Genomic DNA, 25,975 nt, shown 5'->3' with positions numbered 1-25,975 from the left:
TTTATTTTGATAATTGCAAACTGTAGCAAAACATGATCTCCTTTATTAGGCAGAAGTGCAGTTCTCTACATACTCAGATTATAAATAAGAGAATTTTCCTCTGAGAAAGAAAATCCACTATATTTTAAGTCACCAAATTGATAAAACTCCTAGTTTAGTTCAAAACTAGAACTTAAAAGGCAAATGTTGTTGCAGCGATTTCATCTTTGTAGATTCAGCAGTCTTATGATTCTTGTTCAGTAACATTTCACATTACCATAAGTGTTAAATTACAAATACCAATGTGCACAAATAGCTAAATTTCTAAGAAAAATATGTACAGTACTGCACAGCAATGAAAGGTAGGATTTGCAATAACTTAACATTAGCCCATTTCAATATACATGATATGGTTACATCTTGAACCTTCTTGCCAAGTAACAGTTAAATAAAGGACACCAGGGAAGTCCTTTTCTGCATATATTATCCCATTTATACAAAATACAAGCTTCAGAGACTCTTGTGTTTAAAGCTAAGATCAGTGAGCAACAAAACTGTGCAAGAGGTCTGGAGACGTCACACACCGACAGCACACTCCTGACAGGAACCAATCGTGCTATAAGAATGGGTTGGTTGAGGAGCTTCCAGTTGGAAACTGCCCCATTAGAGCTCCAGCCTGCAAGGAGGGGAACGGGGAAAGAAAGGGACAGTGATTATAGGTTGTCTTTAAATGCATAATACAGTTTACATAAAAGTGAACTGCAAGATTCATAGTAAATAAACTGGAACACCCTTTGAGAAGCTATATCAACATAATGGCTAAATCTGGCCTATATACACCCATGTATGGCTTGATCCATTGTTCAATGCATCTCCACCATTGTGCCTCAAAGCAGCAAGACTTCTTCAAAGCAGCTTTTTCTACTACCTCCGATATAATCATTAAAAGTATATTCATAGTATGCAACACAATTTGATTATAAAATTACATTCACAAAAAGCTTAACCTTTTCACACATTTTCGCCACGTTACCACACAAGCTGCAGACCTCATATAGCTGGACTACTTACTGACCCAAGATCCTTTAAGGACATTGTAAAGCCATTGAGATTCATATTCTTAGACCAAATCAGTTTCATGAGCTGACACTCAGCATTTCACTTTAAATGGCATCTACATTGCTTTGGACACATTAAGAGATGGGTGGGCTTTAAAAAGGGAAATTCAAGATCAGAAAAAAAAGTTGAAAATATTTTCAAATATTACCAGAAATGGATTAGTTGACACTCCCATTTGTTGACTATATGGCATAACCATTGGCTTTGGTTGTCCAAATGAACTAAAACCTCCACCTGAAGGGAAACAAAAAGGCAAGAGGTTTAGTGTGAATGGCGCCGACAAGAGGAAAGTTATGAAACTGGAGATTAATGAGAAGCTCTGTTAGTATTACCAGCAGGCTGTGGTGGGAAGGCTGAGTGCTGAGGAAAGGCCCCCGGGGCAGATAAAACAGGCTGCTGAAAACCACCACTGAAACTGGTGGGAAGAGTATATCCGGTGGGGGTGGCAAACAGAGTAGGCATGCTCATCGATGCTGTTCCAAAGCTTACTATTACACAAAGAAAAAAAGAAAAAGAAAATGAACTAAAAGTTTTAAATGCTCACTTTAAAGCATACGTGATCTTTATAGTGAATACTTTTAACTTGACACACGAGAGGGATTATGATCGCACTGCTGTGGATAAGCATGGATAATGATAACACCACTGCAACACAACTGGGTAGAACTCGTCTAGAAATGCCGGCAATTCAGTGCTGAACTGCCAGCATTTCCCCTCGCAAGTCCCATTAAGTTCAGGATTCCTGCATCATTTCCCATATTCATCTAGGTGCTGGGATCCTCATGGGAATCCACTGGTGGAAAACAACTTGCCGCAATTCCCCAGCATTTTGCTGGAGAATTTGCCAGCTGAAGCTGTGTCAGGCCAGATGCGCAGGAGCACGGAGCCCCTTCCCCTCAATGAAAAGGGTTATAATTTTAAATTAACGTTTTAAATTCATTTTGTGCTTGCTTTATTTTAATAAAATAAAAGTTTTAATTATACTTAATATTTTTCTGAATGCTTCAGAATGTTTTGGACAAGTTTGTCAGCCAGAAGGCTTGAGGACACGGCTCAACTGGCTGTCAAAGTTTGTTCAGCTGTTTCACTGGTGGGCTTTGTAATGGTCCATCTATATGACAGCACTATATCGAACAAGGCCCTGATGCTGCAGAGGTCTTTGCCATTTAGGTTTGAAATGGTTCAGTCACCAATTGGCACCTGGAAAAGTTAAGCTCATACTTACCTCATGGGACAGCGGTAGGCACAGGTGTTTCATTGCCGGCAGCAAACTCTGGCCCTACCTGAAGAGCTACTACATGGACCAAAAAGAACTAAGCATGTAAATGCATATTAAAGTGGAAATATTTTAAATATTCAGCACATAAAGTATGAGCACTCAAACTATCACAAAAGTCAATTCTGACATGTATAACGTATCTCAATATTTTTCTTTAGTGCGTGGCTAGTGAGTTTCAAACTAACTTTAGATTTCTAAAGTCCTATATTTGCCTTGAAGTATATGGTGGTGCAGTGCAAGTGTCTTGGACTACCTATTCAAAGAACGGAAAATTCAAATCAACCTTGACTCAATGTGAAAGCCCATTCAGTTTTAAAAAAAACAGGGACTAAAATGCCTGCATCAGTAGAAAAAAAAATTCAAGTAAAAGCTGAATAAAATAAAGTGCGTTACTAATGTTCTCTAGGGAAGAAACCTGCTGCTCTTACCTGGTCTGTTCTGTATACATTTTTAGTCCCATATTTGGGCCATTTTTACTTCTCAATTATACTTTCCCACTACATTGTACCACCATAAACTACTTAAAAGGCAAATACATAGCTTTAGATGTCTAAAAATAATTTAAAGATAATCGGTATTAAACAACTATTATGGAGCCATTGTACCGCCATTTTCTCAAGTAATAAATGCCTCCTATGCCAGCACCACCCACAAGCCAAGAATGAATAGGAAAGTAACCCCTACTTTGATTGCTGGCTAGTCATTAGATAATGTTATACAGTTCTAGAGTCACAGACATCACAAGCCACACAGAAGCAGGCCCTTTGATCCGAGTATGTGCGCATCACCAACTGCCCGTTTTTTCAGTAATCCTGCATTAATCCCATTTTTTATTCTCCCAATGTTCTCATCAGCTCCAGTCAGATTCTACCATTCACTTTCACACTAGGGGCAATTTACTGCGGAAATTAACCTACCAACCTGCATGTCTTTGGGATGTGGGAGGAAACTGGAATACCTGGCGCAAACCCACACGTTCACAGGGAGAGTGTGCAAACCCCACACACACTGCTCCCAAGGCAAGGATTGAACCCAAGTCTCTGGCACTGAGGCAGCAGCTCTACTAGCTGTGCCACTACATCACCATGGCAAACCAGTGTTAACTTAGTCGAATATGAAACAAACTTGTGGTTCTAAACAAGATGAGCCAGTGGAAATGCTCAAAGCAGGAAGTTCAGAGACTAGTTAATAAGAAGCGAATTAAACAACTGTTCTGTTTCAGGTACTAGAAGGTTCACGCTTCCCAATCAAGCAGATGCAACATGGGACACAGACTTTCTTTTGATTCATAACAAATTGCAATAATCAAGAGATAGGACTGGCAATGGCATCTTAACTAAGTTTCCTAAATGTTGTCAGCGGCACTGGAGCTATCCCAGATTTAAAAAGACAGTTTAAATAATTTTTTTTGATATCACAGATGTTCTTCATGTACAAAAGATTTAAGGTTATTAAAAAGTAGTGGTCAGGTGCAGGATTGGGGTTTGGCAATACACGGTGTTGTGAAGGGATATAGCATAATCGCAAGTGATAATTCTATGGCAGTGCATGATAATTACACATTTAGTTATCGTGCTAGGAAAGTGACCTTGAACCAGATGTTACTATAAGCCCTTAACTAAAATGCTCAGTGACAGAGAAGGTGGCAATGTTAACTTATTACAGCCACTCAAGTTTTCTGCCTTGATTAACTGTCTACAACCAAAATCTGACCCTGGCTATACCCTCTACAATGGCTGCTTGACCTGGTCTGGACTAAGGAAGTGAAAATCCAGCCAAAGTTCCCATTACTCATCATCGCCCAATGGTTATACTGGAAAGGTGTACAAATGGTGAGGATCAGGTTTCGTTTTAGCAGTCAACAAGCAATCACATTCAACATTTAATACGAATGACACACCAGAGATCTGATGGCCGCTGATTCAGTATTTTCAGGATAGCAGAGGAACTTTATTTTACAGCAAACTGCCTACTTTCCTTATTTTAGCCTTCTAGTTGCATTATTTGGCATCAATAAATTGTGTGTTATTAGTATTCTCTCAGCAATCGATCTCAAATAAGTGCAAACACAATTGCAAAATTTGGCACTGTCCTTCATTTAGGCTCTAGATGCAGGCTGATAACTGGTCTCTAACTTCATGTCAAAGGTTTATTTTCGACACCTTTCAAGTATTGGATATGCTTATCCAATTCCTAATATCTCAGGGAACCAGTGTACTGGAATAGTTGGGTCATAATGGGCAAACAACGAAAAGATGAATTTTTGAGCAAAGTAGCTGAGGCAGGGGCAAAGATGCCACAGGAAATGAGCAGCTTTTTTCTGGGAGGGGGATATTGGTTTCAAAGTTATTTACAAAGTCCAGTTAAAAGAAAAGAAAATCTTTTGTATCCTTCTCATATAACTTCCACTCGAGCTCTTCATGTAGGTTCAATGTTTAATCTTCTAAAGTTGTTAGACATTGCTTTAACTTTTATACAATAGAAAATCTAACAAAACAATAATTAACAGCCAAACATTCAGCTCCATCCATGTGAATAAATCCAAGTGGACAGCCAAGCACTAAATACAAAACAGCATCAATCTTGACGTGTGCAGCATGTTTCAACAACTTTAGAATTAGTAATTGATCATCTCTTTGGTTCTTTTTAACCATTTTCTGTCACTATTCTGTATACTTTTACTCTTTAACTACTTCGAGCCTAAGGGCTAATGAAATACAGTATTATTGAAAAATATGCATTCCATCTGGCCATCTCAATAAGCTAATGCCCACTCCCTCAAATCTTTATTCAATTCTTAACCATGACAATGTTTAGCATATTGCAAATCTCTACAATGTATTTCTTGCCTATGCAGCTTTGAATCTCTCTATCTTGTCAACAATTGGCAATTTACATCTTCTCCTACCAATATTGCCACCAGAAGCTTCACAATCTTTGAAAAATGCAGGCACTTGGGAACATCACCCCCTGTAGGTTCCTCTCCAAACACCATCACCACACATCATCCCATCCTGACTTGGAAATAAATCACCATTCTTTCATAACAACAGTACCCAACAGCTGCAGGAACATCTTTACCAGAACAATGCAGCAGCTCAATAAGGTTAGGCAGTAATATAGTTACACCCTCAGCTTTATCTCATGCCCATATTTTGCTCAAAGCATGGAACTTGGAAAACAAAAAAAAATCAAAGAAACAAATTTCACTGCAGTCTACCAGGTATGTTTGAGGATACCAGTTTTCAATCACTCCTCAAATTCAATTCTCTTTCTTTCCCCTTTAAAGTATCAGCCTTCATTCTCATTCTGGGTATTTCACTTCATACATTACCCTACAGTTAGTTAATCTAAACATCACTGCAACTTTCTTTCTAAGTTTGGGCTCCAGGTTCTATAACTTGGGATAGCTTCAAACAAGTTACTGATGTTCAAAGGAAACCATTTTTTAGTTCAGAGCTTGCATGCCATTTTTAGTCATTTCAGTCGAATATACACTGCAACTTTCAAAAATTAGGTCAAGGCCACACATGAAATATGATAAAAACAAGATTAATCTGCAGTCTCTGGACCCTCATAACCCTCTGTAAAGATCCAGTTATAGTACAGGCTGGTGGTTCTCTGAAAGAAAAGCTGCTGTCTAGGTAGAGAGTTGCAGCCCAAGTGATAGGTAGAATCATCACTGCTGCTGATGTCCGATCTAAATCGAAAGATTTCATGGCCATTGCGTCCACTTATGAAGTGATTAAACAGTGAGACCTTTAGTTCACGTAACCGTATTTGAATTCTGTGTCTAAACTTTGAGTAAGAACTGTGCTACCACTGGCTGTCAGCATGAATGGCTTTGCATCAAGAATTTCTGATTTACAATTTAAATGGCTGAAAATCTGCTTCCTTTGCACTGCACTGAACCCCGACAAGCAAAGTCTTCAACAGATACACATACATTCACATCACACGACGACTACTAATGGTTTCAGTCAAGTCTTCACCGAGGTTCATTATCCATACCTGCAGTTCTCCCATTAGTCTGGAATGGGTTTGTGGCAGCAGTTGGTGGCAGAACAGGAGCAGTTACAAATGGATTGGTTGCTGCTGAAAAAGCACAACAAGGAAAGGCTCAATAACTCAATAAAGTAAATTATTCGAAATGTCAGATCTCAAATAACGAAAAGGATAATTACTCATTTTGCCATTAAGCAATTGTCAAGAGCACCTTCCATTAAGCCAGGGACATCATGCACCTGACATGCAATTGTGCTGTTGTATTATGACACAGGGCTCTGGGCACTTCAAATCTCACCTTAAAAACCCTGGAAACTAAGTGATGAAAGCTAATTAGGTGGATTTTTTTTTTAAAAAGTGGGCAGAGTAAAACTTGCTTACCCGTGATCTGTAAAAATCTAAAACAGCTCTACAATTTTCTCAAACACAATCATTTTGAATGGATAAACTTGCCACCAAATTTTACGTGTACCATTTCTATTTGCATAAAAAAAGCATATCAAGCATTTAAGGGTAGCGGACAGTCAACGTTTTGGGTCGAGACCTTTCATCTGGATCAGTCGATTGTCCAATTTCCCTCCACAGATGTTGCCTGATCTGCTGAGTTTCTCCTGCAGCTCATGTTTTTCTCCAGATTCTGGCATCTGCGGTCTCTTGCGTCTCCACTCAAGGGTAGTGAAGAGGTTTGCAACGTGGAATGACTCTACTTTAATAGCTCTCCATCAGTCAGTACTTCAATATCATCTTAGATTGTGTGATAGAATCCTGGAGCGATGCTTGGAGTCCCAATCTCTCAACTCAGATTAATATGCTGTAACTTATTATCAGTAATCCAATTTTTCTAAATACTTCAATGAATGTTATCATCTTTGTTATTCAGACAATGTTAGTTGAGGAATTCATGGAGTATTTTCAGGATTTTCTTTAAAACACAGTGGTACACCCTGAAGCCAATTACAGACCAAGCTATAATAGACCAGGTATTGTACAATAAGATAGACTTAATTAATCTCGTAAAGGTAGCAGTGGGTATGATATGATTGAATTTTATATTCAGTTTAAGGGTGAGAAGACTTGTATTTTAAGCTTAAATAAAGGTAATCATGAGGACATTGAAACAGAGCTAGTTAAAGTGAGCCGGCAAATGAGGTTGAGGATTGAACCAGTGACAGCCATTTAAGTGAATCTTTCAGATACACAAAATACATTCCAAAGAGAAAGAAAAATTCTGAGATGGCCTAATATTTTAGTTAATCACAGAAGTTAAAGACAAGATTATAAATTAAAGGAAGAGCATACAACTGCACAGACAGGTGGCACATCAGAGGGCTTGACAGAATATGAAAAATACCAATGAATGAATAATTAATTAGAAAAGAAAAATTAAGAGTACACAAAGCTAACTAGAAATGTAAAAACAAAGTAAGAGCTCCTATAGATATTTTAACCAGAAAAGAGTTAAAGAAAGAGTCGAAGGAATCAATAATGGAAAATGTACAGATGGCAAACACTTGTCTTCACTATAAAGGATGCCACTGGAAGGGAGGAAAGAATTCAGGAAAAGTATAATTACTACACTTTTCCAGGCAGCAGGAGCCTAGACTTAGAACGAGAAGTGGGAATCTCTGTGTGAGAAGTGGGAGCCATAAAGAGGTGAATGTCAGGACCCTATTCTTTTCTAGGTAATCGGGACAATAAAAGAGGCACATCTGTGATTTGTTAGGTGATAATTGATTGGGAAATTAGCTAAAGTTAGGGTCAAGCAGAGCAGCCATTGTGGGAGTAGCCAGTGTTAAGAGTGGGGAGTTGAGGCTTTGGCTCAAGAGGCTAAGGTGAGATTTTGTTACGTTCTCTTTCTTTTTTTTAAATTATTGAGCAGTGGGAATGACACCCAGCGCAGCGGTGCACTCCTCTTGCACGATGTGGGAATTCAGGGAGACCTCCGGTGTCCCTGATGACTACACCTGCGAGAAGTGCATCCAGCTATAGCTCCTTACAGACTGTGTTAGGGAACTGGAGCTCGAGTTGAATGACATTCAGATCATTCAGGAGACTGAGGGGTTGATAGGCAGGAGTCACAGGGAAGTAGTCACACCCAAGTTGCAGGAGGCAGGTAGCTAGGTGACAGTCAGGAGTGGAAAAGGGGATAGGCAGTCATTGCAGGGTACCCGTGGCCATTCCCCTCAATAACATTTTAGTGTTGGCGGGACGACCTACCAGGGGAAAGCCACAGCAGTCAGGTCTCGGGCACTAAGTCTGGCTCTTTGGCTCATAAGGGAAGGGGTGAGAAGAGGCAAGCAGTAGTGATCAGTGATTCATTGGTTAGAGGAGCAGGCAGGAGGTTCTGTGGACAAGGAGACGACTCTTGGATGGTATGTTGTCTCCCAGGTGTCAGGGTCAGAGATGTCTCAGATAGAGTCCATAGCAGTAAGGGAGAGGGTGAGCAGCAGAGGTAGTGGTACACATTGGTACCAATGACATAGGCAGGAAAAGTGACAAGGTCCTGCAAAGTGAGTTCAGGGAGTTTGGTGCCAAGTTAAGACAGGACCTCCAGGGTAGTGATCTCAGGATTACAACCTATGCCTCGTGCTAGTAAGGTGTGTTTCTAAGCAGATGGTGCAGGAGGGAGGGCTTCAGATTTTTAGATCATTGGGCTCTCTTCCAGGTCAGGTGGGATCTGTACAAAAGGGACAGTTTGCACCTGAACTGGAGGGGGACCAATATCCTTGCGGGAAGGTTTGCTGGTGCTGCTCAGGGGGGGTTTAAACCAGAGTGGCAGGGCAGCAAGTGGAGAGGCTGCGCGGAAAGTAGATGTTAAGACTACAAGCAAAAATCGAAACTGAAAGGTTGAGAGTGGTGGAACTAATGTTTTGAGTCACGTCTATTTCAATGCAAGGAGTATTGTAGGTAAGGCAGATGAACTTCGAGCGTGGATCTGTATGTGGAATTATGATGTTGTAGCCATCAGTGAGACTTGGTTGCAGGAGGGGCAGGACTGGCAGCTCAATGTTTCGGAGTTCTGTTGTTTTAGACATGATAGAGGGGGAGGTATTAGAGGGGGAGGGGAGGTATTACTCATCAGGAAGAATGTTACAGCAGTGCTCAGAGAGGACATACTGGAGGGCTTGACTACTGAGACAATTTGGGTGGAACTGAGAAATAAAAAAAGAGATGACCACGTTAATGGGACTATATTATAGACCTCCCCATAGCCAGCAGGATTTAGAGGTGCAAATTTGTAGACAGAAATATAAAGTTGTGATAGTAGATGATTTTAACTTTCTACATTGACTGGGACGCCCATACTATAAAAGGACTGGATGGGATAGAGCTTGTCAAATGTGTTCAGGAAAGTTTCCTTAATCAGTATGTAGAAGTCCCAATTAGGGTTAGCACAGTACTGAATCTCCTCTTAGGGAATGAAACAGGGCAGGTGATGGAAGTGAGTGTAGGGGAACACCTTGGATCTAGTGATCATAATTCTATTAGTTTCAAGATTCTTATGGAGAAGGATAGCAATGGTCCTTAGCGTTAAGATTCCAAACTGGAGGAAGGCCAATTTTGATGGCATCAGAAGGGACCTGGCAGGCATGGATTGGGATAGGTTGTTTTCTGGCAAGGAGATGCTTGGTAAGTGGGAGACCTTCAAAAGTGAAAGATTGAGAGTACAGAATCTGTTCGAATAAAAGGCAAGGCTAACAGGTTTAGGGAACCTTGGTTATCGAGGGATATTGAGGCCCTGGTAAAGGAAAAGGAGTCACATATGAGGCATAGGCAGTTAGGATCAAATGAGGCGCTTGAGAAAAAGAAATGCAAGAAAACACTTGAGAGAAATCAGGAGGGCTAAAAGAGGACATGAGATTGCTCTGGCAGACAAGGTGAAAGAGAATCCCAAGGGTTTCTATAGCTATATTAAGAGCAAAAGGATAGCAAGGGATAAAATTGGTCCTCTTGAAGATCAGCGCGGTCATCTATACGTGGAACCGAAAGAAATGGGAGAGATCTTAAATGAATTTTTTGCATCTGTATTTACTCAAGAGACTGATACAGAATTTATAGAACTGAGGAAAAATAGTAGTGAGGTCATGGACTGTATCCAGATTATGGAAGAGGAGGTGCTTACTGTCTTGAGGCAAATTAGGGTGGATAAATCCCCAGGGCCCGATGAAGTGTCCCCTTGGACCTTGTGGGAGGGATATTGCAGGGGCCCTGGCAGAGCTACTTAGAACGTCCTTAGCCACGGGTGAGGTGCCGGAGGACTGGAGGATAGGTAATGTTGTTCCGTTGTTTAAGAAGGGCTTGAAGAATAAACTGGGAAATTATAGGCTGGTGAGCCTGATGTCAGTCGTGGGTAAATCATTGGAAGGTATTCTGAGGGACAGGATATACAAGTATTTGGACAGACAGAGCCTGATTAGGGATAGTCAATATGGCTTTGTGCATGGCAGGTCATGTCTATACAATCTTATAGAGTTTTTCGAGGAGGTTACCTGGAAAGTTGATCAAGGGAAGGCGGTGGACTTGTCTACGTAGACTTTAGGAAGGCCTTTTGCAAAGTCCCGCATGGGAGGCTGGTCAATAAGGTTAAGTCGCTTGGCATTCAGGATGAAGTAGTCAACTGGATTCAGTGTTGGCTTAGCGGGAGAAGCCAAAGAGTGGTAGTCGGTGGTTGTCTCTTGGAGGTCTGTGACTTGTGGTGTGCTGCAGGGATTGGAATTGGGTCCATTGTTGTTTATCATCTATATTAATAATTTAGATGATAATGTGGTAAACTGGATCAGCAAATTTGTGGATGACACCAGATTGGGAGCGTAGTTGCCAGCGAGGAAGGCTATCAAAGCTTGCAAAGTGATCTGGACCAGCTGGGAGAATGGGCTGAAAAATGGCAGATGGAATTTAATGCAGATAAGTGTGAGGTGATGCACTTTGGGAGGACAAGCCAGGTAAGACTTGCACAGTGAATGGTAGGCTACGGTAGAACAAAAGGACCTGGGAATGTAGATTCATAAGTCCTTGAAAGTGGCATCACAGGTAGATAGGGTCGTAAAGAGAGCTTTTGGCACATTGTCCTTCATAAATCAGGGCATTGAATACAGGAGTTGGGATGTTATGATGAAGTTGTATAAGACGTTGGTGAGGCCAAATTTAGAGTACTGTGTGCAGTTCTGGTCACCAACCTACAGGAAAGATATCAATAAGCTTGGAAGTGCAGAAAAAATTTACACGGATGTTGCCGGGGCTTGAGGACCTGAGTTACAGGGATAGGTTGAATGGGTTAGGACTTTATTCCCTGGAGCACAGGAGAATGAGGGAAGATCTTATAGAAGTATACAAAATTATGAAGGGTACAGATAGGGTGAATGTATGCAGGCTTTTCCTCCTCAGGCTGGGTAAGGCTAGAACTAGGTCATAGGTTTAGGGCGAAGGGTGAAATATTTAAGGGGAATCTGAGGGGGAACTACTTCACTCAGAGGCTGGTGCGAGTGTAGAACAAGCTGCCAGTGGAAGTAGTGGATGTGGGTTCAATTGTAATACTTAAGAGAAGTTTGGATAGGTGCATGGATGAGAGAGGTATGGAGGGCTATGGGCCAGGTGCAGGTGGATGGGACTAGGCAGAAAACCAGGCCAGCATGGACTAGATGGGCCAAAGGGCCTGTTTCTGTGCTGTAATGCTCTATGACTTTATGGCTCTTTGACTCCACAGAAACAGCAATGACAAAATTGTTGGAACTGTGAGCCAACGTTTCTGGCTTCAGATGAAAGGCGTTAGTGAGATAGTTGATGTGTTGGTTTTCATTTACAAGAATTCCCTAAATTCAGGGAAGGTTCTATTAGATTGGAAAATATCAAATGTAACTCCTTTAGTCGAGAAGGGAGAAAGAAAGCAGGAAACTACAGGCCAGGAGTAGGAAAAATGTTAGAAGCTATTGAAGACATTATTGCAGGGCACTTTGAAAAATGTAAGACATTAGTGGAAAGCCAACATGGTTTACTGAAAGGAAAATCACATTTGACCAATTTACTAGAGTTCTTTGAGAATGCTGTGGATAAAAGGGAACCGATGGATACACCAGAGTATTTGCATAAGGTACTTGATAAGGTAAGACATCAAAAGCTATTGCAAAAAACAACTCAGTGTAGGAGATAGCTTACTGGCATAGACAGAGGATTAGAACCATAGAACAATACAGCACAATACAAGCCCTTCAGCCCACCATGTTGTGTCGCCCTTCAAACCACACCTAAGACTATCTAACCCCTTCCTCCCATATATCCCTCTATCTTAAATTCCTCCATATGCTTATCTAACAATCTCTTGAACTTGACCAACGTATCAGCCTCCACCACCAGCCCAGGCAGCGCATTCCATGCACCAACCACTCTCTGGGTGAAAAACCTCCCTCTGATATCTCCCTTGAACTTCCCACCCATTACTTTAAAGCCACGTCCTCTTGTTTTGAACATTGGTGCCCTGGGAAAGAAGTGCTGGCTGTCCACTCTATCTATTCCTCTTAATATCTTGTATACCTCTATCATGTCTCCCCTCATCCTCCTTCTCTCCAATGAGTAAAGCCCTAGCTCCTTTAGTCTCTCCTCATAATCCATACTCTCTAAACCAGGCAGCATCCTGATAAATGTCGTCTACACCCTTTCCAATGCCTCCACATCCTTCCTATAATGAGGCGACCAGAATTGGACACAGTACTCTAAGGGTGGCCTAACCAAAGTTTTGTAAAGCTGCATCATCAATTTGCGGCTCTTAAACTCGATCCCCCGACTTATGAAAGCTAACATCCCATAAGCTTTCTTAACTACCATATCCACCTGCGAGGCAACTTTCAGTGATCTGTGGATATGAACCCCCAGATCTCTCTGCTCCTCTACACTGCCCAAAATCCTGCCATTTACCTTGTACTCCACCTTGGAGTTTGTCCTTCCAAAGTGTTGTGGAAGCTCACTAACAGCAAAGAGAGCAATTTCTTAAGGAGACAAAGTTAGTCTGGAAAGCAAGTTACAAAGAGGATGCAAGGAGGCAACAGGTACTGTGGAAAGGTTAAGCAAGTCAGGCAATGGTCCAGCAAATGAAATGTAACATGGGGAAAAATATAACTGTCCATTTTGCAGAAAAAAATAAAACCATGGAATATCTAATTGGTAAGAGATTGCAGAGCTTTAAGGTGCAAAGGGCTCTGGGTGTCCTGTTGCACGATTCACATAAAACTATGATGCAAGTACAAGTAGTTACAAAAGCTAATAGAAAGTTACTTATTACAAGGACAATGGAATACAAAACTGTAGGGAGGCTGGTGGTTCAATTACAGTATATAGGACTTCACGATATTATAGTTAGATAGGACTGTGTGACCATATTTGGAGTACTAGTATGGTACAGTTCAGAGATTTACTTGATTGACACTTGGATATGAGGAAAGGTTAGACAAGCTAGTCTTGAATTAGCTGGAGTTTAGAAGGGTGAGAGACAACTTAATTAAAACATACAAGGTTGTGAAGGGTTTTAACAGGGTGGATGTGGAGAGAATGTTCAGTTGGTATAAAACCACTTGGGAGATTCTGGAGCAAGGGGCCACAGTTTGAAAATAAAGGGATCACCCATTTAAGATGAAAAAGAGATGAGCTTTTTTTTTTCCTCTGAGGGTTGTGAATCTGTGGAAATCTCTTCCTCAGAGGGCAGTAGGAAGCAGAGTCTGAATATTTTAAGGCAGAGGTGGATAGATTCTTAATAAACAGGGTGGGAGAAGTTCTGGGAGTTGGTAGGAATGAGGATTATTGCTGTAATAATTTCAATCACGAACTTAATGAATGGGGAAGCAGGTTCAAGATGCCAAGTAGCCTACTCCTGCCCCTAATTCATGTGACTGCAAACACGAAGAACTGAGAAATCTGTTACTGTCACAAGAGGAAAGTCAAATGTGCCGAGGCAATCATTGCGACACAAGAGGCTGCAGATGCTGAGATCTGGAGCAAAAAACAAGCTGCCTGAGGAACTCAGCGGCACAGGCAGCATCTGTGGAGGCAAAGAGATTGTCAACATCTCGGGTCAAGACTCTGTGTGATAGGCAGATGAAACCAGGTTGGGGGAGGGGAAAACAAATTTGTTGGAAGGAAAGGGGTGTGTGGGAGGACCTGGGTGGATTAAAAGGAGAGAGAAAGGAACAGAGGGGATGCAGGTTACCTGAAATTGACAAATCTTTGACTTCATTGGCCCCAGTTTAGGTTGTATTATAGAAAGTAAAGATTATAATGGAGAAAGCACTGTAACATTTGGTTTCCTGTGAGGTTTTTTTTTAATATTTGGTATAATCATTTGGTATAAAACCACTTGCTGATCAGTAAAAGTTGCGGTAAGAATATACCAAAACGGGTGGAAGAACAAGCAGCAAAACACTCAATGGCTTTTTCTCTCATTTCTCTCGTTTAAAGTAGATCAGCAAAATACGTAATATTTCCATTCCCCCCCCGCCCCCCCCAGGAGGCTGTTCAGCCCATTGAGTCTATGCCAGCTCACAGAACAATCCCGTTCCCCACTATTTTTTCTTGCAACCATTTTTCCCCACAATCACATCAACTTTACCCACATACAGTAGGAGCAAATTAAAATAGCCAATTAACCAACCAACCCACGTTTTTGGGATGCTAGATCTGGAGGAAACGCATGTGGTCACAGGAAGAACATGCAAACTCCCCACTGATAGCACTGGAAATTGGGACTGAACCCTGGTCACTGAAGCCATGAGATAGCAGCTCTACTAGCTGCGATACCATGCCACCCTTATTCTAATGTTTAACAAATGAAAAGATTGTCTAAGTAAAAGAAATCATTTACCTCCAAATGTTGCCGGTGTAGTGCTGACTCCAGGGTGAGCCTGTGCTGTTGTAGCACTTTGAACTGTCCCAAACACACTGCAGGAGAGAACGATCTTTACAACAGTCTCCAAACATAATATAGGAGAGCAAGGCATTAGAATCAATAACTCTTAAATTCCATCAAGACTGCCACTTTCCATAGAACTCTGTTAACTTCTTCATTAATAAATGACCAGAATTAACAGCACCTAGAGCTAAAATCACTTGATTGGGCATTTGGGGAGGCAGGAGAACACAAACTATTTAAAATGTAATGCCTCGGCTGGACATTTTCAGCACTTCACCAAACAAGGTTGTAATCAACTTCCATTTTTGAAGGTGGATTACTCACCTTTCGGTGCAATAACCATTCTCTAAAAGAAGTTTAGACTCCATATACCACAGGTGAAGTGAGATATGTAACTGGGAAAAATCAGATATACCTGTTCCTTTAAGAGGTTTCAGGTCAGATCTGTGTGATCTTCACTTACTGTGTCTATAAAGATTGCCCCATTGCTGTGTCATCTCCAGTTCTTTTCAACCAGAGGCGGTATATTCAGGTTTGTGAAGAGATGCGTAGATTCACTCTCTTATGATCTTTAGGAAGGAGAGAAAACCCTTGCCTGTAACACTAGAATAGATAGAACTATTAAACATGTAATAATTTTAGGGTGCTTCTTAGACAGTAAATGATTTAAGTAACTGAAAATATGAACATATCAGAGCATTAACAAGCTCTGTTGGTATGAATGGAATCCTTAAACTAGGGACAAGTTTTAAAAAAATGCATATTAGAATTATAAGCCACCAAGAAAATCCCAAGATTCATCCAAAGTAGAGGACAAATCCTAATCTGAACTCAAATATTTGGGGGCAAGCAGGTGTTCTGTGTCATTTGGAAAGCACTGATACATTCAAACAAGGACAGATGAGGCAGGGTGGGAGAAGGCTCATGGGAAGCACAAATGCAGCATAGACCAGTTTGGTCAAATGGCCTATTTCTGTCTGCCACTGTAGCATCTCATAAGAACCATCTGCTTAAGACTATAGGGGCAAGTTAAGCCCAGATCTACCAGACAGCATGAGTCTCCCAGCAATTGGGAGAAGGTATGTTGGATTAATGAGATGCTGAACAAACATACCAGGCAATAAACTACAATAAGCTCACATCTAGAGAATGGTGTTTCTTGGTGATGAAATAACATGTGGTTTTAATGTATACTAAGTGGGGAACACCACACAATTAGGATTCTGTTCTTTTTGGTGATGTGAAAACAGATACATTTTTTCTATCTATCTTAAAGTCAATCTAAACATATTGATATGCCAGTATCCAGGCCAGGACACCATTGATATTTGGCAGAGCTATCAACAGAAACTTTGCCGATTTTAAGGATTTCTTTAATGCCACATTGGGGCAGAACTCAAGGACACAAAATGTCAGAATGAATGTCGCTAATTTCTTGGTCACATTACATTTAACTTTTTTACCTTTATTGCTGCTCTCCAATTCAAGGGACTTTCACTATTATTTTTTTTATTAATCCAGCAACACATTCCCTATTTAGGAAAGAGTTTGATTCCTTGATTCAGAGTGTTTGACAGATCACTGCTTAAGGGTGAATTTTGATCAAATCACTGACTTGATTGGATAATTACACCCCCTGCAGGCTGGACTCAAAACATACATGCACACGGCCAGGACTCAAAAAGGTTTTGTCCCAGCATTTATGCTGCGAGTTCAGTCCCAATGTGGCTGCAGCTTCCAAGCAAAGCATCAGAAGCGGGCACCCTCCTGGCTAATCCCAGTTCAATCTTAAAAACAACATATTTAGATTGATAAAGTTTAGAATTACAATTAACAAAGCAGTTCTTTTAATTAATAGATAGTTCCTTTAGGAGTGGGAACCAACAACTCCTTTCCTTAAAAAGGTTTGTTCTTTAATGCAACTAACAGGAATGAAAGCATTTAGTTGCTTGTCCTTTACTTGTGGTTTAAAGGGCCTGTTATTTTGAATGAATTATGTCCATTCTTTTGGAGCCTGCAACTGTGTTACAATAATATCCTGAACACATTGCAGCATATTTAAACAGTTAATAACAAAGAACCATGGGAAGACATGCAAAGTCATGCTGTCAAACTAATGAATAGGCTTTTTATGTCACAAGAATGCATTGGACAATCTGTGTGTGCTGTTTATCTTGCCCACAAAGTAGACCAACCTGTGACACTACTTATAGTGAAGGAGGGAGACAATGCAGCAGAGGGCAGAGAGGTTGGAGGTTTTAGTGGAACAGTAAGTGAAGATCACGTAGTTCTGGACTGAAATCTCTGAAAGGGTCAGGCAACCATCTGATTTTACTGGCAGTATTTCTCTCCTTGCCCAAATGATGTGTGGAGTCTTACCAAATGCAAACAAATTTTCATTTCAACTTAAATCTTTCATTGCATGCAACACCACAACATTCTATGCAATCCGTGGGGAAAAGAAGTTATGGGGTTTCGTGCTTTGCAAGTATTAAACCAAATGCACTGAAATTTCACACACACTCTTAAGTCTGTGAGAACACTGAACAGAGTTCTGTTTCTGATATAGAAAATTACTAAGAAACAAACTGCACTGACCCAGTTTTTTTTTAAACTTATAGTTGTTACTATAATGGTTTCCAAATACACATGACTATGAATCACCAAATGATGGAAATGATTCACAGCAAGATTTTGATCATTATCATGAATATAATGAAAACCTGCGAGCTATGAGGCTATTCCAAAGACAGATTTTCTCTGATCAGAGAGAAGGGCTGTTGAAGCCTAATTTGCTTCATTTATTAGACTCTCATATGATACTTGCATGAATTTTAAGCCATTTTCCATTTATTGAAATGAAAAAAAACTGTTTACATCTTTATATCCAGCTGGAGCCTCACAGATAACTCATGTTATGTGGGGGTAAAAAGGGACAAAGAACAGGTTGTGGGCAGAAATCCAAACTGTGATGCATTTTAAGAAGTCGTAATGGATTAGAGGCCAAGGAAAACAGCATCAAGATGGGCCATGAGCTTGCAAAATAAGAACATTATGTTACTGTCTTTGCATCTTACAGCTGTTCCAGTATGCTGCCCTATCAGTTTTTCAGCTAAGTAATTTTATGTGGCACGAGGGCAAAACATGCAAGGGTGAAATGTGGAGCAATTTCATTCTTTCCTCCATTGTTCCATCTCTATTGAAATAAGTTGCAAATGGGGAGGAAACAAAAAGAAATCACCCAGCCACAACCTTGTTTAATGTTCCCACTGTCTTATTAAATATTTTAGTTTGCAGTATTCTTCCAGAACAAATTATTTGAAAGATTTTTTTTTAAACTTTGAGGTTTCATGATGTGAGGAGTTTCCTTATTTCACAAGTATTGTTCACCTCTAGTGGACACCTTGACCTTCAGTATCCGCCCACTCAGGACTATCAAAGTTGACCAAATTCTGCTCATCTCATCTTCTGCCTCTGGTTATACTGGTGCCTGGTTCTAAATTTATTGAACATCATAGATTCTTCCCAGTTAACGATACCTATACTTGTGAAGCTGCACAGTGTCTAGAAGCAGTGTTTTCTGCAACCTCCAAGTTCTGCTTTAAAAAAAACTCTTAATTCCAAACAGCATAATATCTAACATTTGGACTCACTGTTTCTTGGCAACGTCAACCTCAGGTTTCCAGACATACAAGACTTACAGTCTCAATTGAGGGACAAGGAATAGTAGAACTGGTAAAGATTCCTGCTAAGTGCATACCTCTGGAAGAGGGTGTGGGGTGGGAGTTGGGAGATAAACCACAGTTACCAGTGGTAAGCTGTGCCAGGGCCCCTTATATAATGGAAGGCCTCACCACTTAGTATTTATTACTGTATAAGATTTATCCTCCAACATCAAGAACAATGCTGTCTCAAATGGCCAAAGAACCAAGGTCATGCTTAAAATAAAACATTACATCAGAATAGGAGGAGGAGCTTCTGATCAAGATAAATGCATCGGGCATTAAGTCCTGTAAAGTGACAGAGCATGGCAATTTGACCTACTTTTGCTCCCTCTTATAATCAGATGGTAGTAACAGCCTATTTTTCTACAAAAGCAGAACTTCTTTCAAAGAATGAAAACTCCACTCACAATCTAGGTTTGTAAGAAAAGACATTTGTTTGCAAATACGTTATAAGGAAAGTTACAATTTAATAGCTTAAGCTTTTCTAATTAGGGTAATCCATAAATTTAGTAGTAATCGAATATTGTTGTGAAGTATCCCTCGAATATCAAAATCAGGACAGTAACAACTGGAGTGTGATAAAGTAAAATCACATCTAACAAATCAATAGTGAATCTTCACTTAAAACCATATCTGGAGGCTGATTCACTAGGTAAGGTTTTCATTGTGTGGTCTAACTGGCTTTTGGCCTTATCGCCCAAGATCATAATTTTGCTGCATGTGGTGTTTCTGATTTGAGTTTAGAAAGTCTACATTCTGAAGTGCCAGGGAGACAATGCACTTTACCTGCTTGTACTAAATACATTACTAGAGGGTGCCGGATGGCTAAACACATTATCTAATTCTGCTAGTGCTGCATACTTGTTTGCCGAGCTTGACTGATTGGCAGTCATCACAGAAGGTCCAATAGACGTTGAGCCGAAATTAGTCAGTTGACTACTTGCCCCTATACGTAGGAGAAAAGAAAATAAGTCAAAAATATGATTATGGAGCCTGGAAAACTTCAGAAGCTCAAAATAACATATCAAATATTACCTTCTGTTAAATTATTATTAAATTAAATAGCATTTCTTTTCTGAAGTTGAAATGTTTTTATTTACTGAAACTGTCGTACTTTGTAGCACATTGCAAAAAAGAGCAAGTCAGACTCTACTGAGCTTCCCACAATACAACGTAATTCATCACATGATAGGGAGTGTGAAATCAAACATTTCTTGTTTAATCACAGATGACTCATTAATCGCTAATTTCATAAACAATTGTTTGAGGTAAATGATCTCAACAGCAGCAATTGCTGAATCTTTTCAAAATTAAGGATTTCAAAATATCCCCCAACAAACGTTATAGTTTGATTAATAGTGAATGGTTTTAACAATAAGACTCAGCAGGCATCTGGACAGGTGTTACCAACACAATCCAAGTAGTTTGCAGTCTATCTGTTGATTTCAGCTGAGCCGCAGGATGGGAAAGAAACATGCATTTATGTAGTTCCTTTCATGATATCAGGGCTTGCCAAAGCACATTAAGCCCAATTAAGCACCTTTGATGTGTAGTCACTGCTGTCATGTACTAAAAATACTGGCCAAATAAACATTTAAACAATTAACTTAAAATCAATTTAAACAATGCTGATGGAGGTAGAAATATTACTCCATCAAAACTCCTTTTCAAAATAGCCAGAGAGTCATTTAAACCAAACCATGAGAGCATACAAATGCTTAGTTTAGTATCTCACACACAATGAACCATTCCTGACAGTTCAATGCTGCCTCAGTATTACACTGAAATGTTAACCTTGATTCAGGCCCCTGGAATTGAATGTGAACATAACATTGAGAACATGACAGACACCAAGCCAGATATGTATTTCCAATCCTATTTCTGGAATGTGGATTTCAATGAAATGTTGAGATTCACCTACAAGGCTTCCCCCACTTCCCCAAAATAATGATCATTCCCCAAGCTTGTATGTTTTTTAATTCTAATTTTGTTCTTTCTTGTAAAAACTGTGCATAATGTATGTGTAATTGATGTTTTTCTTGTGATTGTTGTTTGTATGATGCTATATGCCTGTGATGCTGCTGCAAGTAAGTTTTTCATTGCATCTGTGCACACATGTACTTGTGCATATGACAATAAACTTGACTTTGACTAGGTGACAAAGGCCTGATAACACTCAACTACTGACACTCCCATGTAATTCAATGCCTTGCTGCAGCTGAGTAACATCCAAGTGATTTTACCTTGTGTTTGTGTATTGCTGCTGAAAACGTTATCCAGGTCAGCAAGGGCTGCATATTTATTCTTCACTAACAGCTTGCGCTTGATTTACTGATGTGTCACTTCCAGAGGAACAGAAAGCTCCAAAGTCACACTAGAAGATTTTGGGAAGTTATCAAAATTTGCAAATTAGCATTTGTTGATGCAGAGGATCCACCTGATGAGAGAAGAACAAGAGGATTTGGGAAAAAGTGCCGTCATTAGCTTTACAGAACCCTTAGCACCATTATGCTGCAGTTACATAAAGCAACTTATGATGACATAATATGCTCTGTTCTACTGAGAAATTTTAGCCCAGTTTTTTTTTATTGTTTGTTTTTTTTTGCAATTTTTCTGTTTAGTTTAGGTTATATTGTTTATAATTTTTCTTATTGATTTGGGTTTTTTTTCCTTTCTTTTTTTTAATTTATATAATAAATTTTTTTCTTTCCTTTCTTTTATACTATATTCACTTACTAAGAGATCTACAGAATTTTTTATATTTTATTGTTCTTTATGACTATCTATGCCATGATTGTTATCCTGATCTCTTTGTATTACATGTATAACTATTAATGCCATATATCAATCTGTATTAATTTGAAAACTAATAAAAAAGATTGAAAAAGAAAGAAAAGCAACTTGACTAGTATTATTAGCAACTTTAGTTACAAACATAACTGCAATCTTTGAACTTCATACCCATCTTGCTCAAACTCCACACTTCAATCCCTTCAACCGTTTTCAACTCTTGCCAGATTACTGAAAAGACTTTTTAAAATCACAATCACAAATTACATCCAAATGTAATTGTGATAGTGGTAAACTATCCCTCCTCATCCTTCTCAACCCACCTGCAGCCCTCAACTTTGTTGACCACATCATCCAAATCTGCTACCATCCAGCAGGGTAGGACTGCTTGCCTAGCTCCATTCTTATCCATACAGTTAAAACCAGAAAATCACTTGCAATGGCTTTCCTCCCTTCTCCCTGTGTTACCTCTGGTGTTGCTATCCTTGCCTCCCTCTATTTCCCATCCATACACCAATCACTGACACAATCCAAAGACATAACATCAGGTTTCACATCTATGCTGATGATACATCACTCCTCCATGATAACTGCACCTGAACACACTGTTTGCAGCTCTGTACTTTGCCCAACTCAGCCCAGCTCGTTTAATGCTGAATCCTATACTCATGCCTCGTTCTATATTTGTCTATTCCAACAGGTTTCTAACTGGCCATCCTTGCTCTACCCCTCTTAAACTTGCTCATCACAAATTCTGCTGCTTATGTTCTAACTCATGCCATTACCCCTGTGCTTGCTGTTCTACACTGGGTCTGAGTTAAGCAATCCCTTGATATTAAAATTACACTTTTGTATCCCCGTGTGGCCTCAGCCTTTCCTTGCTGCATCTTCTCCTTCACCCCAACAACCCTCCAGCTCAGCTGTGCTCTCTAGTTCTAGCCTTTAGATCATTCCTGAATTTAATTGCATCACCATTGGCAGCTGTGTCTTCTACTCAATCTCCTTTGGCTCCTTTTGTCCAGGCTTTTGCTCATTTGTTCTAATACCTCACTGATGCAGCTCGGTTTGTTTTATTATTTTAAAAGCACCATAAAATGCAAATTACTGTGGCTAAAGGACAGGTAGCCCTGTAGTTGTCTATTATCTTTTAATTGAGGTTGTGATCAGTTTTTAAGACCCGACTGTGAAAATTGTGTCTTCATTGTTAATAACATTGGCTTATTATCCTAATTGCTTGATGGTTGCCAAGTTGAACTCAAATTTAATTCAAAGGGAACACTCTCAACAAGCCAAACTGTGGAATATTTTACTCTTACACCCAAAATATATCGTAAACCATATAGTTCCATAATGGGATGTTACATGAAGTGATTAAGGATCAGTCTGCTTTGTTTGTTTGTGTGGGTACTAGTCTAGTCTATATCAGCTCAAAAACTTTGTTCACTATTACTAAAGAATGATTTGCCTCCATATGATGGAGCACTATTTTATTTTTAAACAATCATACTCAAAGTTGAAGCTTACTATCCAGGCCAAACGCCCTCCTAACATACACTAGAGTACAGTACAGGTGATCCTCATTTTTCTTAGCATAATCGGGAAAAAGCATCAATGTGCTGTGGAGATGACAAAGTATGGGTCTGTGCCATCCTATCAGCAGTGGAGAGATGCTGCTCATGAAAAACCTACCCATAGACATTAAGCAGATTCACCAACAGGAACTGTAATCATCTACGAAACGAGGGGCAACTGTGGCCTCCAGCAATAATAATGACATCAAGCTGGCTGATCCAAACCAGGAAGCAAAATAATCACTTTTTTTTTTATTACTGTTCAAAACATTTTGAAGAAAGCAAGACAAAGCCTGGGGTATACACTTGGGAACAAGGCAGAAGCTGAAATGTTAAAGAATGTTTTGAAATAAGTTTTATTTGGAAAAAAAAATTATGGAATTTTCAAATGTTCTTCTGAGGGAATGAAATTTTACATACAGAAGCCCAGTTTGTCACTGCCAGAAAGATGGATAAGTAATTATTCCATAATACACTGCAGAAAAACTCAATTATATCTCATTCAACAATATTTTTTTGTTAGAAAGAATAGTGCGTAATTGGTGAAGCTCATATCAAATTACTAATTCTGTTCTGATTACATCTAAGAACACTGCCACAGCAGGAAAGCACTGACAGCAATATTTGGATTTCAATCTTTAATCATATGCGCTTGGCAGAAGCTGCTGTCAGTTTAACAGTGCCATTAGGCCAAGTACTGACAGTTCCTGTCCTCACTCCCACAAATCATAGGCCATGATTTAATATCATGTATAAATAACTTGACCAACAAAATCTATAGTTCTTCTGCTTATTGTTTGCCTCAAGTGGAAAGCCTTTGCATTTATGAGCATCAGAAAACTGTTCAGAACTTGTATGAAAACTCAGCTCTATTCCACCAGGTATTTTGCTGAGAATGGGGAGACAAGGCACACAAAATTGATTTTCACGTACAATTGCTGTGGAAAGTCAGAGTATTCTTACCCAAGAAGTATTTCTATCATTCATCCTCAGGATCAAGCAACTAGCTAATTTCATAATTAAAATACATTTTACTATAAATTGAAGTCAAATTGTATTGAAGATTTGAGTGATAATGTGTAAAGGACATGTAAGTAGTTACAACTGCACATGCTGTGTGAGGGTATTGTGCACTCAAAAGATATTAGATATCATTGCACATTTCACTATCATGAAATGAGCATTCAAAGTTGACCCAGTACCTTTAGACTGCAGTACATGCACTGTTAAGAAGCTGCCCTTAACCTTTACTGGTTATATACATTCAAGTAAGACATTATTCCATAGAACAGACAACATTGCTGTTCTACATTCCAACACCTTAAACCTCATCTCACCTCCACATTAAAATTTACAAAAACAATTCATAACAGAATAGCAGAGATCTAGATCCTTATTGTACCAACATGATGCACATTCAAGTGGGAAACTCATAATCTGAGGAAATTGCACTCAAACAACAGAAAAGTTAAGCCTTGGTGAGTATTCACAAGAACACAAGAAAATAGAAGCAGGAACAGGCAAACGTGGCCCACCGTTCAATATGACCATGGCTGATATGCCCTGCCTTTTCTGGGCCAGTTCCCCATAACCCTCAATTGTATTGAAAACTAATGAAATAAAAATACTAGTGAGAAATCCTCATTTGAAATCTCACAGTAGCATACATGCAGGTAAAGATGGTTTAACCTATTAAGTAAACACCATCAAGGAAAAAAAGGGGGGGGGGGGGCAACAGAACCATCCTTCACATGGTTTTAAACATGATCAAACTGAATGACAAAAATATGTTTGGTCCTGGAAGTCCAATACGAGCCTAGGTAGTTTCAACAGAGAATCTGACCCACTACACAAAATTCTGTGGTAATCAGAGAGGAAAAAAAGCGACATTGGCAAGGCAGAATGTTAAGGAGTATTAGGTGATTTGATCTGCTTAGACAAAGCATAAATATTTCCAGCTTTTGCAACCTGACCTCATAATAAAAGGCTTCCAAGACCAGTTTCCAATTCTAGTTCTTAACTCCGGCTAACATTGTTCACTTGTTAGGTGCTTACAGTTAAAAGTGAACCTTCATCTAACAAATTGTAGGTCAGTTGAAAACCAATTTCACGATGCCTTCATTTCTATTCAAAGATCCTTAGTTTGGTACCTTACATTTTCTCCAGAGTCCCTCAGGGATCTATTCTTGGCACATTGTCACTTCTCATTTGTGTGGCTGCTTACCAACATTATCTAAGATCACATCAGGTTCCACAGATGCACTAATCACTTCCCAGGTTTACCTCATCTCTTCCTCTCTTGATCCCATTACCATTTCCAGTTTATCACACTACGCCTGACATTCAGTACCGAAAGAGGAGTTTCTACTATCTAATTACAGGGGCTCCCTGGGTAATGAATGACCTGACTAATGGAAATCTGACTTTACACAAATTCTCCTATACATTTTTAAAAGCGTTTTTCATGCTAGTAATAATAATAAAATGTTTCATTATATTCATTAATGACTGGATACATTATATGTTCCATTAGTTTAATTAAAAGGTAGTGTTGGGGGTGATTATTCAATGAAATTAAAGAATTATAACAAGTATATGTAGAATGATGTGATAT

The 25,975-nt window shown here is 39.5% G+C and overlaps 1 protein-coding gene across 1 annotated transcript in view; it reads right to left on the bottom strand.

The window, feature by feature from the left end:
• LOC127571463 (arf-GAP domain and FG repeat-containing protein 1-like) overlaps positions 1-25,975 on the bottom strand; it is a 47,669-nt gene continuing 21,694 nt past the window's right edge. The window contains 8 exon segments of the mRNA XM_052017855.1: positions 1-655; positions 1,247-1,332; positions 1,431-1,586; positions 6,389-6,472; positions 15,228-15,304; positions 19,862-19,946; positions 21,244-21,411; positions 21,414-21,437. Of these exon segments, the coding sequence (XP_051873815.1) occupies positions 596-655; positions 1,247-1,332; positions 1,431-1,586; positions 6,389-6,472; positions 15,228-15,304; positions 19,862-19,946; positions 21,244-21,411; positions 21,414-21,437 (740 nt within the window). The 3' untranslated portion in view covers positions 1-595.

Source organism: Pristis pectinata, chromosome 6 (genome assembly GCF_009764475.1).
Source record: "Pristis pectinata isolate sPriPec2 chromosome 6, sPriPec2.1.pri, whole genome shotgun sequence".
Lineage (NCBI taxonomy): Eukaryota > Metazoa > Chordata > Chondrichthyes > Rhinopristiformes > Pristidae > Pristis > Pristis pectinata.
Note: the sequence above shows the minus strand (reverse complement) of the source record. Positions and strands in the feature narration are given on the sequence as shown.